Genomic DNA, 13,533 nt, shown 5'->3' on the forward strand with positions numbered 1-13,533 from the left:
CTAACTTCACACAATAAAAATGCCTTTTGAAGTGTTTTCTAAAAGTCATACTCGCCCCAGTTCAGCAAACATTTGTGTGTCATGCTTATCCTACTCAAAAAAAAACTTAAGAAGATTCCTCACACTTACGCCAGCTTCTTCCTAGCACTCTGAGAGTCAATGCATTTCACAAGTCGTGGGAATTGTTGTCAAAATAGAGTAGCTGAAAAGATCCGCTACCTGCTGTGAAACATTCATGGGGAGATCTCTTGCCAAAATTGCACCCCCCTTAGCTTCCAGGGCTCAATGGAGTGGGATGGCAGCTGCCCAGCCAGCAGTTCTCCAGCCTTCACTGATACAACTGAGCTGTGTCAGTGAGAGCTGACTTCAGACATAATTTGTACCAATAGCAATTAGGTGTCTGCAGTCACAGTGCACCTTTGTTCTTTAGGCATAATATACAGCACTATTAAGATCTATTTTGTTTTTTATGGAACACAAATGCACTTAAGAGGTTTAAAACAGGGTGACTTATAAATGTAAATCAGACAACACTTGTCATGTTGTGAGAGTGAACAGATTTCTGTCTGAAGGACCTTGGCACTTTGCCATGAAGCTCAAGGCAGAGTGAGATGTTCAGCAGGTTTTCTTGTTACAAAAATAAAATGCATTTTGGCATGTTTTCAATATTTTTTAAAACACATTACACAGAATGTACTGTGCAATTGGAAAGAAATTTGCAGCTGATTAATGTGAGTTATCATTAAAACTGAAAGGGAAAGAGAAAAGGAAGGGCCAGGAGCTGTGTCTCTGAATTCCATTTCCTCTGCAGGGAGTTGCTGGCCCATGGAGCAGGAGGTTGCTTATGGGGGGAGCAGAAGAGTGCCAAATGTGATAACCCAGGATATTTCCTTAATTAGAAACATCCTTACAAAGTCAGTATCTTTCATGTATTTAAATGGAAGGAAAATAAAATGGATGAGAGGATACAATTAAAATCCTGGTGAGTTTAGCTTACATTTTGAAACTGACCTCAGTGCAGATGGGAGGGATGGACAGCTGTGGGCAGTGAAGTGTGTAGTCTGAATGTCGTGCTGTAGTGTGTGGTTTGGGAAGCAGCTGGAATTGTCAGGATAAAACTCACACTGGCAAACCACTGCACTCCATGTGTATGTTCCAGTTGCCTATAGTGTAGCAGTTGGGAATGCCATCTGAAAACTCCTACTCAGTTTTATTTGTGCTTGTTAACAAAAATTCTTTTGGTCACTTTTGATTACTTCTTATATTTGTTTGCTGTTTTAGACTAAAGAAAAGCAACAAAAATATCCCCTTGAAATGTAAACTAATTACTTGCTACATGCTTAATTTTTAAATAATGGAGGGTGGCTGAAGTGCTCACTTCTTGGGCATGTGAGCCTTTGCATATAGGCTGTTGGAAAGGGGTGTGACATCAGAGGTACAGCCAGGAGTGCTGTGGTGAGCAGTTGGAGCTCCCTATTGTGAGCACTGACAGTGCACGTGGTGTGTTTGAAGTAGTTGGGGGACCGTACATAGCAAAAAACTTCTCCTGGACAAAAGGTTTTTAATTTATAGCAGAGCACTGTCCTGGTGTTGGGACTTGTTCCTGGCTTTTAGAAGATGGCATGATAGGCTCCTTGCACACTGAGGGATTCTCTATGATTGTGGCCAGCTGGATGCCACCTGGATGCTTTTCCTCAGCATCCTGTGTCTGGTGGCTCTGCCTGCTGAATTCTACGGAGGTGTATGCCGCGCTTTTGGTCCATGGCTCCCTGTGCTCTTGTTTGGAGGTCCTGTTCTGCTCTTGCAAACGCTCGCGTCTCCTGCGGCACAGGAGGTGCAGGCAGCCGTAGAGCAGGACTGCAGCGATGATGAGGAGCAGGACACTGCTGGTGAGCCAGATGCCCAGTGCCAGCTCTTTCTTGGTGTTGCTTGCAGATGCTGGGTCTCGTTCTAGTGTGTTAAAAACTCTGCACTGGTCGCTGGAGGGGTTTGCGGACTGGCAGGTCACGCACATGATGTATGTTGTGAGGGGAATCAGGTTTTCAACAACAAAGGAGGAACGAGTGGTGGGCACCCTCTCTTCCTTCTGGAAGCTCTTTCTGGAGTAGCTGGATAGCATGCTGTTCCAGTTAGGGTGGTACATGATGCTGTAAAAGCTGTCGACACAACTGGCCATTTTCGGCCAAATTACCATTGCTGTGTTTCCTGTGATGTTTTGGACAGTTATTCCCATCAGGATGTTGCTTCAGAGTTTTTTTTCTCTCTTGATGCTGATCTCCCTGTGCAAAGGGAAGATATTCTTTGGCAGTGACTGAGAAGCTGCAGCACTGAAGATGTTGTTTGTGTTTTAATCGTAGTGCTCTGTAATGTAGGAACGGAGTTTGTTAGGAAAGTATGCTGTCATCTGTGGTACTGCAGTGTAAAAATGGGAATAAAAGTTCTTCAAAGTTTGGGGTGTTTTAAAATGTGTATTTCTCTTCCAAGTGAAAGGATAAACATAAACTTAGAGAAATTCAACCAGAACTGCTGCCTGTGTAAGTGACCAGTTGTATCTTGAGAGATGGTGAATTTTTGCAGAATTTGCAATTGGGAAATCACTTCCTTTCACATTTTTTCCCAGGTGCTTGAAAAAAAATTCAGCAGTTGTTTTTTTTTCTAGTCTGTGTATCTTGTTTTTTATGTTAACTGGCAAGAGGGATATTGGGATATTGCCAGGAGTGGATATTGACGGATAAATGCCTCTACCATCCACAAGTCTTTATTTTTGCCAGTAACAATCAGCTGAAAAACAAAAGGGTGTGTGGAAACATGACCAGATATTATTTTGTCTCCGATATCTTATGTTAGTTTCTTATTCACAAGTACACATAGGAAAACCTCCTGTATGAAGACAGGCTGAGAGAGTTGGAGCTGTTCAGTCTGGAGAAGACTCCAGAGAGATCTTACAGCACATTTTGGTGTCTAGAGGGGGCTAACAATACAGCTGGAGAGGGACTTTTTTCCATGGGCAGATAGTGATAGGACAAGGAGGAATGACTTTAAGCATAAAGAGAGTAGATTTAAATTAGCTATTAAGAGGAAATTCTTTACTGTGAGGGCAGTGAGGCACTGGAATGGGCTGCCCAGAGAAGCTGTGGGAGGTGTCCCTGCCTCTGGCAGGGGTGTTGGGACTAGGTGATCTTTAAGGTCCCTTCCAAGCCAGGCTGTTCTGTGATTCTATGATACTGCCCGTGTTTTGCTGTTAAGTTGCACATCTGTGGCCACTGCAGCTACACTGCGGCAGTGGCTGGGAACATTGTACATTGGTGGTATCAGTATCACAATATTTAGTCGTGATGCTAGTCAGCCTCTTGGAAAAGCTTTCTCAAGCTTAGTGACATACAGCTTTCACTATAGCCTACCTTTTGGATAAATAGTGGGGATTTAAAAAAACTAATGCTCTTTCCTGTTCTAAGTCATTTTATGTAATCCCATAGTCTGTCTGCCCTGAATTTATACTCCTCCTCATCCTCAATTCAAATTAGAAAATCTGCCAGGATTTTGAGATTCTCAGTATGTGTTACCATTGTAAATAGTGAAAGGAAAACATCTATTTTCTGCAATTTTCTAAACACATCTATTAAAGAATATGTAATAACCAGTGGGTATTTTCATTTGTTTGGCTTGGGTTTTATGCTTTTACTGTTGTGATGGTAACTTTTGAAAAAGAGCTTACCTCAGCAATTTAATCTGATTCCTTAGTTTGATTGTCAGTTTCCAGTGGCACTCATGGAAGTTTTTTTCCACTTCGAAAATTTCTCACTTTTTTAAATGACTATAAATGCCCGTAATGATAACACTGTATTTCATTGTTTATGACTCCGTTATGAAAATTAAATTTAATGGGGTTTTTAAGATCAGGTTTAAAATGTTACATTTCCTGGCTAAATAACAATTAATTATTGAAAATTCTCCCGAGGAAGAAAGCTTGTGAGATTGGCTCATAACATATTCTGAAATTATTCTGTAATACTTGTATTTTATCCTAGATAGGAGACTGGGAAAATGTATATTATTTTAATGGGATTTGGATAGTGACATTACATCAATAGTAAGAACTCTGTGCCTGTTTATGTATGAAAATTGTTGCTCAAGGCTTTTGGATTATACTTACTGGGAAGTGGGAAGAAAAAGATGTTTGTTTATTTTCATGACAGCGTAAACCTGTGGCTATGACTGATCTGGGTAGATGCTGCTCTTCTAATTCTGTGGTAGGTGCACCCATTTTAATACAGCAACAGTATAAAGGAACTGAATTTGCTATCAGATAAACTTATCAAACAGATATATTTTGGCATCTACCCAACTACTGCAGATATTTAAATAGGGTGCATTAGTGAGATCAGAGCTTTTACTTGCTCTTTTACCTTTTCTTTAGCTGGTAGATCCCTATTACTTAAAATTATAATTTTTTTTTGTAGAACATTTCCTCACACAGCCTAGAAACAATAGTTTCAACAGCTTAATCCTCATAGCATTCTGTAAGTAGAATGTTTGAACTATAATTAAATAGCAATAACACATTTCTATTGTTACAAAACATCAGTCATTGGAAAACACACAGTTACTGACAAGTAAATGTTTGGAAAAGCCATCTGATGTTTTATGGATCATAAAGTCAGTACTTACCGTCACTCCCTGATGGAAATTCCAGATCAGAATTTCTTTGCGGCGATGCTGCTGTGAAAATGTTACAAACACCAAATTTTTTGTATCCCTTTCTACATGAATTATTTCCTGACTGATCTCTGTTTGCCAGTTTGCTTTTTCTTCTCCTCAGATTCTCTGGACTGAATTCTCATTGCTTGGTGATTTCAGTTTTTTTCTCCGATGCTGCTGGTGGCATGGTTTCTTTGTCTCTTCCACTTAAATTCATGCAAGAGCACATCTTGTCTAAGGATGTTGTTGCCTTGCTTTTCAAAGACCACACAGGAGAAAAAAATGTCTTTTTCCCCCTCTCTTGCTTGCCTCCCCTTGGCAGTATGCTGCCTGAGCATCCCTGTTATATACTCTTGTGTGTGGACCGGTGATGCTGTGAGTGATTAATGTTAGCACTTTGATGACATCAGCAACTAACAACTCTTTCTTTTTTTTTTTTTAATTTAAGTAGGGGAGGGAGCAAGTATAGCTTAAAAAATAATGAACAGCAACTTCTCTTCCCTCCCTTTCCACCCCCACCCCCCTCTCGCTAGTGGCTTCTTCCCTAAGGAATTTATGCTTTTGTGCCTCACAAGGGGGGGAAGTGGTGTTGGTGTGTAATGGTGTTTTCTAAATCCCTTGTCACAATCTAGAAAGATCCACTAATCCAACGTTTACAGGTGGACTGTAAATTTTAGGTACTTCCCCATGAAGTTTATATGAAAGATGGACTTTTAGATTGGCTGGCTTCTTACTGTCAGGTATTGGCAAGTTTTTTAAATACTGAAATCATGCTTTTAGGGCTTGCTTTTCTATGACAAATTCCTGCTGTGAAGGGAGGTTCCCTCCACTTAACCTGAAGGCTTTAACCTACTAAAGTAAAATTCTCCATGTGCTGTAGCAAAAATAGATAGTTCTGACACGTTTGTTGTAGGAGACCTACCTAATTGGAAACATCAAAAACAAAAAAGGAAATCTCATCTTTTACGGGCAATTGTATAAATCCTTCGTGTATCAGAACATTCATCTGCACATATGTTCTTAAGGTTTTACCAGTTCTTTCTGCTGTCTTTGCCCCAGACCTCATTTTTGTATGTGGAGAGCTATGGAAATGCACAGGTTGTACTAGAGGGATACAACTTCAGGCTGTCCCCTGGTGGGACACATTTGGAGTTTGGCCTTTTAGCCAGCTCTGATGTAACAGCAGGACTGTGTTATGTACTAGGATTCTAATAGTTATCCAAATGTCTATTTTAGTTTGCATCTAGAATACAATTTTCTGAAATTTCTAAGGCCTCAGTTGGAAACTGGTGTTTATATAGAGATATACAACATAAATAAAAATGTGCATTTTCTATCCTGACTGATTCTAAAGATGATTTTTAAGTCCTTCTTTGAGAATAAAATCTTCCAAGAGCTTGGTAGAGTTTTGTGACTTGAATTCCTACTAGATTAATGCCATGCATTATAGTATCTGGTGTTGACTTGCGTGGGTAATTTTGGGCAGGATCTGCATTGAAGGGAATGTTCTTCCTGGAAAATTTTGTGTTACAGCTGTGTGTGAAGTTGAAAGTTTAACAGTATGCTGTTTTCCATGTGTGTATTAGAGAGAATGAAACTGCAAAACTAAAGGAAACACAGCAGTCCCTTCTGTAACAAAGGTGGCCAAGATTCCCAAAATTAAATTTCAGGGTATTAGGAGAACAACCCACTTGCAGGAATGGAGGATGCTGTTAGCCAGCTCATCTCTAATCTGCAGCTTCAGCAAAGAGTTCCTAAATCCCCACATCACATCAGTCTGTACAGCTGTGTTCACTTCCGTAGAAATAAACATGACTGTGACAAAGCACCTGGTCCTATTTATACAAGTCTTGAAGAATTTCCATGAGGTTGCATCCCAGACTTAGATTTTCTTTGATCTTGTGTGCAGCAAAGGGGTTTGAAAAAGAAAGATCCTTATTAATTAGTTGCAGAGAGCAGTAACTGCAGAAGGTGTTTTTTTGGTTTTTTTTGTAGTTGAGTACTCAGAGACTTGAAACACCTATTATGAACAGAAAATTGAAGTAATTTCTTTCAAGATGTTTTGTGCATAAAATGGAAGATACAGGAATAGTAGCTGTGCTTTAAATTCAGGGATCTGGATGTGGCATTGACTACTTCTATGCTTGTGTAAATAGAAAAGTACAAAAGAGAAAGTGGCTTTATAAATGATAAATGGAAGATGTCTGGTTGAAAAAAAGTGTTCACAAATTTGTCTTGCTAACAGATTTTGGTTGAAGTTCCTGCCTTAGAAAAGGGAAACTTTGTATTTAAAGTCCTTTCAGAGACAGTAAGATACAAAGTTATTTCAGTTTTTAATATGCTTTAAAATGCGGTTTAAATTACATTGTTATTGAGATACAGGCAGATGAAATTGTCATTAATCATGTCTATTTTCTTGTTTTAGGCATTGAATTTGGCATATTCCAGCATTTACAGCAACTACAGGAATTTTGTCGGTCCCCCTCACTTTAAAGTCATCTGTAGACTTCTTGGATATCAGGGCATTGCTGTGGTGATGGAGGAGCTGCTGAAAGTTGTCAAGAGCCTGGTATGCTAATTGTCTTTATTTCTGCTAGTCTAGATGGATTTCTGATAGAAAATGTCTCAGGAAAAACAAAGTGAAAGTGAGATCCTGGACACAAATAATTAAAATAACTTCCCTTAAAGTTCAATACAACTGTGTTTGACAGTACTTAGTGTATTGTGTAAGCAGTAGATGATGTACCTTGGTGGCCTGAGTAGTATTTTGAAAACTTTGAATTCTTCATTGGAGATTAATATAATTTGTGGTGACCTGAGCTGTTAGGGCCTAGGTAGGCGCTGGAAAAATATAAATGTTTTAAATTTGTTGATTTCAACTTAAAGACCATACTGTACATTCACTTCCTTGATGTTTTTTGAGAGCTGTAGTGTGCTTTCTGCCTGGCACCTAACTTCAGGGCTGTCATTAATGACATCACTGATAGATGACTGCTTAACCACAGGAGAGTTTAACCTCTGTGCTTAAGCAATGCTGCTCAGGCCAGTTTTGAAGACATTATCCACACAGCCTGGGTATCCTGTATTGGAAAAGGCTTTTTTTGTAACTGGGAGGAGGTTGAGGCGCTGGCTGTTTGCTATAATATTAGAATCTATATATACAGCCATAGTGCATTGCAGTTAATTTAAGCCAAAAAATTATATTTTACTTCCTGCTGCTTATAGGAGCGTGGTGCCAAAATAATCCAAGTGTACCAGGGAAAGCTGTGGTATTCATAATCTTACTGCAGGCACTTGACACATTTGGCAGTTTGTTTACAGTAATTCCCACAATATTCAAAGTACATTTCTGATGTTCTAGAAAGGGTGAACTCTACTCAAAAAGGTGCTGTAGTTTAATCTTCAAGAAAAGAGGAAAACATGCATATTTTTCAGGGTTTGAGTGTCAAGCATTGGTTTGTTGTGTTTTATGAGGGTTTTTTTTTTATAACTTAGTGGTTAATTGTCTCAATTCATTAAAGGTGGCGTTGAACACTTGGTCATTTAAGAAGAAGGTTAAAAGGCCTGGGGGAGGCTACCCTGCCAATGCCTGATGCAGATGCTCAGGTGTAGGGGGACAGATAAGAGAGAGGTGTCTAGTGGTAGAAGACAGGCTGACTGGAGGCTGGGACTGTCTCAACTGGTATGTCCAGAAGAACCAGTCTGGGCTGTTACAGCCATACCTAATCATAAGGGTTTTTTTCATATTGCTTTTGAATGCATTCAAATGCTTTTTCAATGGTTTTGAAAGCTTTCAAATGCAACTTTTTAACAAAAACCCTAAAAGTTAGTTAGGCAGTAAAGAGTCTGTAAGAGAAAAACATGTTTTCCTCTTTTCTGCCTTCTTAGCCTTAGCTGTTGTGCCACTTTTCTTGTAGCAAAGGTGGCTAATGCCATGTGAATTCCTTTAATTTGAAGAAGTTGCCTTTTTAAAGATGATGACTGGCAGAATTAAATGCAAGAGTTTAAGAGCTGCTTCAGTTCATGTATAGTTTGAATGCAATTTGTTGTAAAGTTTCTTAGTTCAACAACACTGACATGTTTACATACATCTGTTTTCTCTTAGTTACAAGGGACCATTCTTCAGTATGTCAAGACCCTAATGGAAGTGATGCCTAAGATCTGTAGGTTACCAAGACATGAGTATGGCTCTCCAGGTTAGTTTGTGTTTGATGTTACTTTAGCAGCTTTAGTAAGATGATAGTAACCACTATCTTCTGAATCTTGTATCTCTCTGTCTTTCCCTCCCTCCTTTTTCTCCTGATAATCAGTTTTTAGTCTGGCTTTGGTTTTTTATTCTGTTTTTTTTTCCCCATAACATCATTGGATGCTGTGCTTTCTGAAAGTACTTAATAAAGTTTTAAGACTTCTGTATATAGGGCAAAAGGATGACAATCTGTATAGAAACAGACTTAAGACATAACTGATCTTGAGCTGGGATGTCCACAATAGTTTCTATTTCTAGTCTTTCTCATAAGCATGTTGAGCTTTTCCCTTAGCAAACTAGCCTCTCACGTTTTTTCTGTTCAAATGTCTAATTTAGATAACCCAAGTTCTCTGGAACAGCCTCTATTCCCTTTTCCTTTGCCCTCACCAAATGCAAGATAAAAGGAGTGATACTGCTGGGAGGCAAACTGGTCCTGCCAGAATAGTTATGTCTGAGGCTTGTGTGGGGTGCATCTTAGCCTCTCAACAGGAGGTGTGACAGTTGCAGAAGAAGAAATGGCATTGAAAGCTGCTTGCCACTATAGAGAAATAATTGGCTAATTAGTACTTATCACATTGTTCACTGAAATTCTGAATCTGCTTCCCCCTTCAAAATATTCCTCCTCCACAACTTCTAATTAACACAAATTAGTCCTTCCATGTGCCACCCACCTCCTGAGTTTATTTTTCCAGAGTCAGTTTTATTAAATGCCACTCCAACTGGAATGAGGCTGGGTTTTTTCTGCTTCCCACAGCTTGCTTGACGTTCATTACCAATGTTAAATGAAATCAAGGTCTTACTAAGTGTTTCCTTCCTGTTTTTCTCCCTGGAGCATAGAAATGGATGAATCATGGTAGTTAGGAGTATAAAAATAATCTATCTGAGGCTTTTAGCCATTCATTAAGTTCTGACCACAAAAGCAGTAGGTATTCTCAAATATAGACAATGCATCACCAGGATCTGTGATGCTACACGTGACATTAAGAAGCTTGCCAGAAATCCTCACCTGTAATGGCTCAATATTTGGCAGGAGATGCCCAGGGATTTTAGGAGAAACCTTTCTCTTAAGGTTAATCCCTCCTGTAGGAAAGGCAGAACTTTACTGGAACAATAGTAACAAACTATTTTGACCTCATATTTACTCTTCCAAAAGAAATGCCATATGGTTAGATGCCTATGGTACCAAGAGATCAAAGTAACTCTTGGTTTTACAATTGAATATCATACCTAGTTGTAGAATTGGACTGGATCTCAAAACCCTGTGTGATTCTCTGCTCCTTTACTGCCCCAGTTCCTGTCAGGTTTTGTCTTAACACATGCAGTTTTCCTGTTATGAGCTTTTTCTAGCAGTGGATGCGTAATAACCCCCTGGAGAGTCTCTTGCAAGAAATGGCAGAGACAGCCTTTATCGCAGTCATACCGTCTCTCCCTTTCCTTTCCAAGTTGCCAGACAGAAGAGGCTTGTGGAAGATCAGGACACCTCCATCCCTCTCTCACATCACAGAAAACCTGCCCTGTGTTCTCTGACACCTCCCCATTATGGAGCTGTCTGCCCTTGGAGCAGCACTGGCTGATAAAGGAAAATGTTCTCTGTGGTGAGGATGTGCTGTAGATTTTAGCCTTCATCTGGAGAGGAACTGCCAGACTGTAGAAGGGCTGTCTCAAAGCATTCTTCCTTTGAGTCACTGTTCTCTCCTTTCTGTGCTGAATTCTCTTTAGCAGTCTTTGCCACACCTTGTTTATGTGTTTTGTCACAGAAAATGCAAGCCAATACACACCAACTGTCGTCTGTTCCTTCCTCTGCCTCCAAAAGCTTCCTCAGAAGTTATTAGTTGTAGTAGTAAGCCTGAGTGCTGTGGGCTATGTCTGTGTGAGGCTTATGTTCTTTCATAACAAATCATTTAATAACTTCTTTATAACTGGCACAGCCCACATATACAGACCAAAACTGTGATTCCAGTCTTTAGATGAAATATGTAGATTCTCATCTATCTTGAGGTAATATGCATTTATTAATTCAGAATTAATTTCCTGTGTCCATTCTCTACGTGCAAAGTGATTTAAGCATGCTCAGTAAGTAAGCCTCTAGCTCTTTCATACACTTAAGACTTTTCATTTGGAGAGTTTTGTTTAGACTCTGCTGATTGCAATTCATAATCAGCCCCTCCATAATCAGCCTTCTAGACTTGTGGATTTCTAAATGGTGATTTATTGCTGCTAAAAGGAGCAGGGTACAGACAGTGGCATCAGAGTTGTTCAGGACTCCTTTCTGCCAATGGGTTTGTTTCCATAGGAACAGTCTAAAGCAGTGGGGAACTTGTTCATCTTGTAGTCATAAAAATATTTGTCTAAAAATACATTGAGCATAAGGATTTTTAAAGAGACCTTTTAAAGTTGCTAAAGATCTTAAAGGAATATTTGCCTTTTAAGAGTTTAAGCTTGAAATTTCATCTTGGAGGTAATATTTTCTTCTGCTATTTTTTAAGTATTTGAACATGTCATTCCTGCTTTGATGAATGAGTATCCTGCCACTCTGAAGTGTCACTGAATACCATGAGGAAAGTAGTTTGTCAGCTCTGCTGTGAGATGAGGCTTTTGTCACTGGTATACCACTCCTCCAGAAGAAATTTTTTTAAAAATCAATGAGCTGAGCAAGATATAAAGTAGCCAGAGAAAGTAGCCAAAATGTGTATTTTTTTTCTAAGTATAGCATTTCCATGTTTTCTTCTTTAAAGAAAAAATCAACAAAACCAAACCAAAGAAACAGAACACTCAAAGCTGGTGCAGGACAAAGCACTCATTATCCCAGGCCATGACCTCTTGAAATTCCACATGTTGGCATGACAGTTTGGGGAAGCCCCGCAAAGCCTCATGCCGTCGGCTGCTGTGTTCCCATCTCTCCCTGGGCTGATTGTGCTGCTGGCAACACCTTGTGAGCTGTTTCTGCACAGCAACCTGGCAAAAAAAGAGTCTTCCACCCTTTCTTTTTCTGTAATATTTCAGGTCAGAGTCTAAGAGCAAGCCTGGGCTGGGAAGCATGGGGAAGGGCAGCAGTGGCTGGAGGCAGCGAGGGAGGCATCACTTGGGGTGTAGCAGAAGGGTTTGTAATTCTACCTGTTATCCCAGGGTTTTGTTCAAACTCAGATAAGGAGGAGAATAATTTAAGTGAGGGCACAATGGCTTAAGTTCACATTGGATGAAGGAAGTGTATTCATCGGTCTTCCTGAAACCTGTCCACTGGAGAAAGATTTGCAGGGGCATCTGAAATCATTAGATATGCAGAACAGTGGAATATTTCTTTCTAGCAAAATAAACACAGTGCACAGCCTCCATGGTCGTAATTCCTGGATTCCTGTATATGCTTAAACCTGATTAATATTTCCATTGAGGGCAATGAATGGCAGCACTGTTGATATGCAGAGTTAATGATGTCTTTTGTAAGTTAGAGAAGTATTTGGATACAGCATTTGAAGGTCTCTATGAAAGTGAACATATAAACTAAAAGTCATTATAGCATCCAGTTTCTTGGGAGCAGCTTTGCTATTGCAGATTAGTAGATTTTATTTGATAATAGTCAAGTCAGTTCTTTGCAGAAAATAACCCAAAACACAATTAGACCAAGAATTATAATCAAGGTCTAGTTTGTTTGTAGTCAGAAATTCAGTTCTAGAATTAACAGCTCATTTTTGTCCTAATCTTTTAGGTATCAGAATTGTTACAAGCTCTGGAACATGTTTGATTTCAGTCTGTAGGTGTGAATTGAGAAATGAAAGGTGACCAAAGTGAAGGACTTCAACCAGCTTTGAGTTGCATGTGTTGATTTGCTCTGACTTCCTAAATTAATCAGTGTACAGACTGCACAGCTGAAACTTGGCATCTGCTGTTTGAGTGCTGTTGAGATAGGATTTTGGAAGCAGAGAGGAAACCTAATCCTTTACTAATCTTCTGTGCTTTACTGGATCTGTTCTGTATCAATAGTCTTCGCTTCTGTTGTGATCTGTGTAAATCAGAAACTGGGATTATAGAATCAATTTTTATGACATCTAATGTTGTCCCATCTGCAGGAATAGAGGGATTTAATTAAAACTGATTTCTTGGAGAGGAAGAACAAAAAAAACTTGGTTCATTTACCTTGCAAAATTCTGTGTATATATAATTCAGCAACTTATAAATTCCACCCACAAACAGAATTAGAGGAAGAAGGAAGGTTGCAGACAATTAAGTGAAATTAACTTTCCCAAGACACTTGTTCTTTTTCAAGGGCTTTAGTAGACATGCATAGTCTTTCATAAGAATACACTTCTGTGTACTGTGCACAGAAGTGTAATTTGGAATGGCATTGCTCAAATGTTAAATGAAAACATGATGATGTATTTCTGCCACAGGACTCCACTGGGGAGCAGATTGGTCTTTCATCAGAAATAGCCTGTGTAGTTCTGTAAACTTTCTTCTGTTCTGCTGGTAAATCAAGCTTTTGATCTAAAGGGAAGAAGTACACTGATAATGGCAGCATTTGGAACACCTGCATACTAAATACTGGCTGTCAGATTTTCAAAATAATATCACAATTTGATCATGAATGTGTGTGG

The 13,533-nt window shown here is 39.4% G+C and overlaps 2 protein-coding genes across 2 annotated transcripts in view; one reads left to right on the plus strand and one right to left on the minus strand.

Moving 5' to 3' along the window:
• CYFIP1 (cytoplasmic FMR1 interacting protein 1) overlaps nt 1-13,533 on the plus strand; it is a 75,571-nt gene that overhangs the window by 51,483 nt on the left and 10,555 nt on the right. Inside the window, exons 24-25 of the mRNA XM_082279050.1 lie at nt 7,124-7,267; nt 8,804-8,894. Coding sequence (XP_082135176.1) covers nt 7,124-7,267; nt 8,804-8,894 — 235 coding nt within the window. The remainder of the gene's footprint in view (nt 1-7,123; nt 7,268-8,803; nt 8,895-13,533) is intronic.
• Nucleotides 1,562-2,233, minus strand: LOC309570939 (fibronectin type III domain-containing protein 9-like; the record flags this gene model as incomplete). The annotated part of the gene is made up of 1 exon (XM_082278014.1): nt 1,562-2,233. The coding sequence occupies one exon, from the start codon at nt 2,231-2,233 to the stop codon at nt 1,562-1,564; it is 672 nt and encodes a 223-aa protein (XP_082134140.1).

This window comes from Coloeus monedula, assembly GCF_965178545.1.
Source record: "Coloeus monedula genome assembly, chromosome: 3".
NCBI classification, from domain to species: domain Eukaryota; kingdom Metazoa; phylum Chordata; class Aves; order Passeriformes; family Corvidae; genus Coloeus; species Coloeus monedula.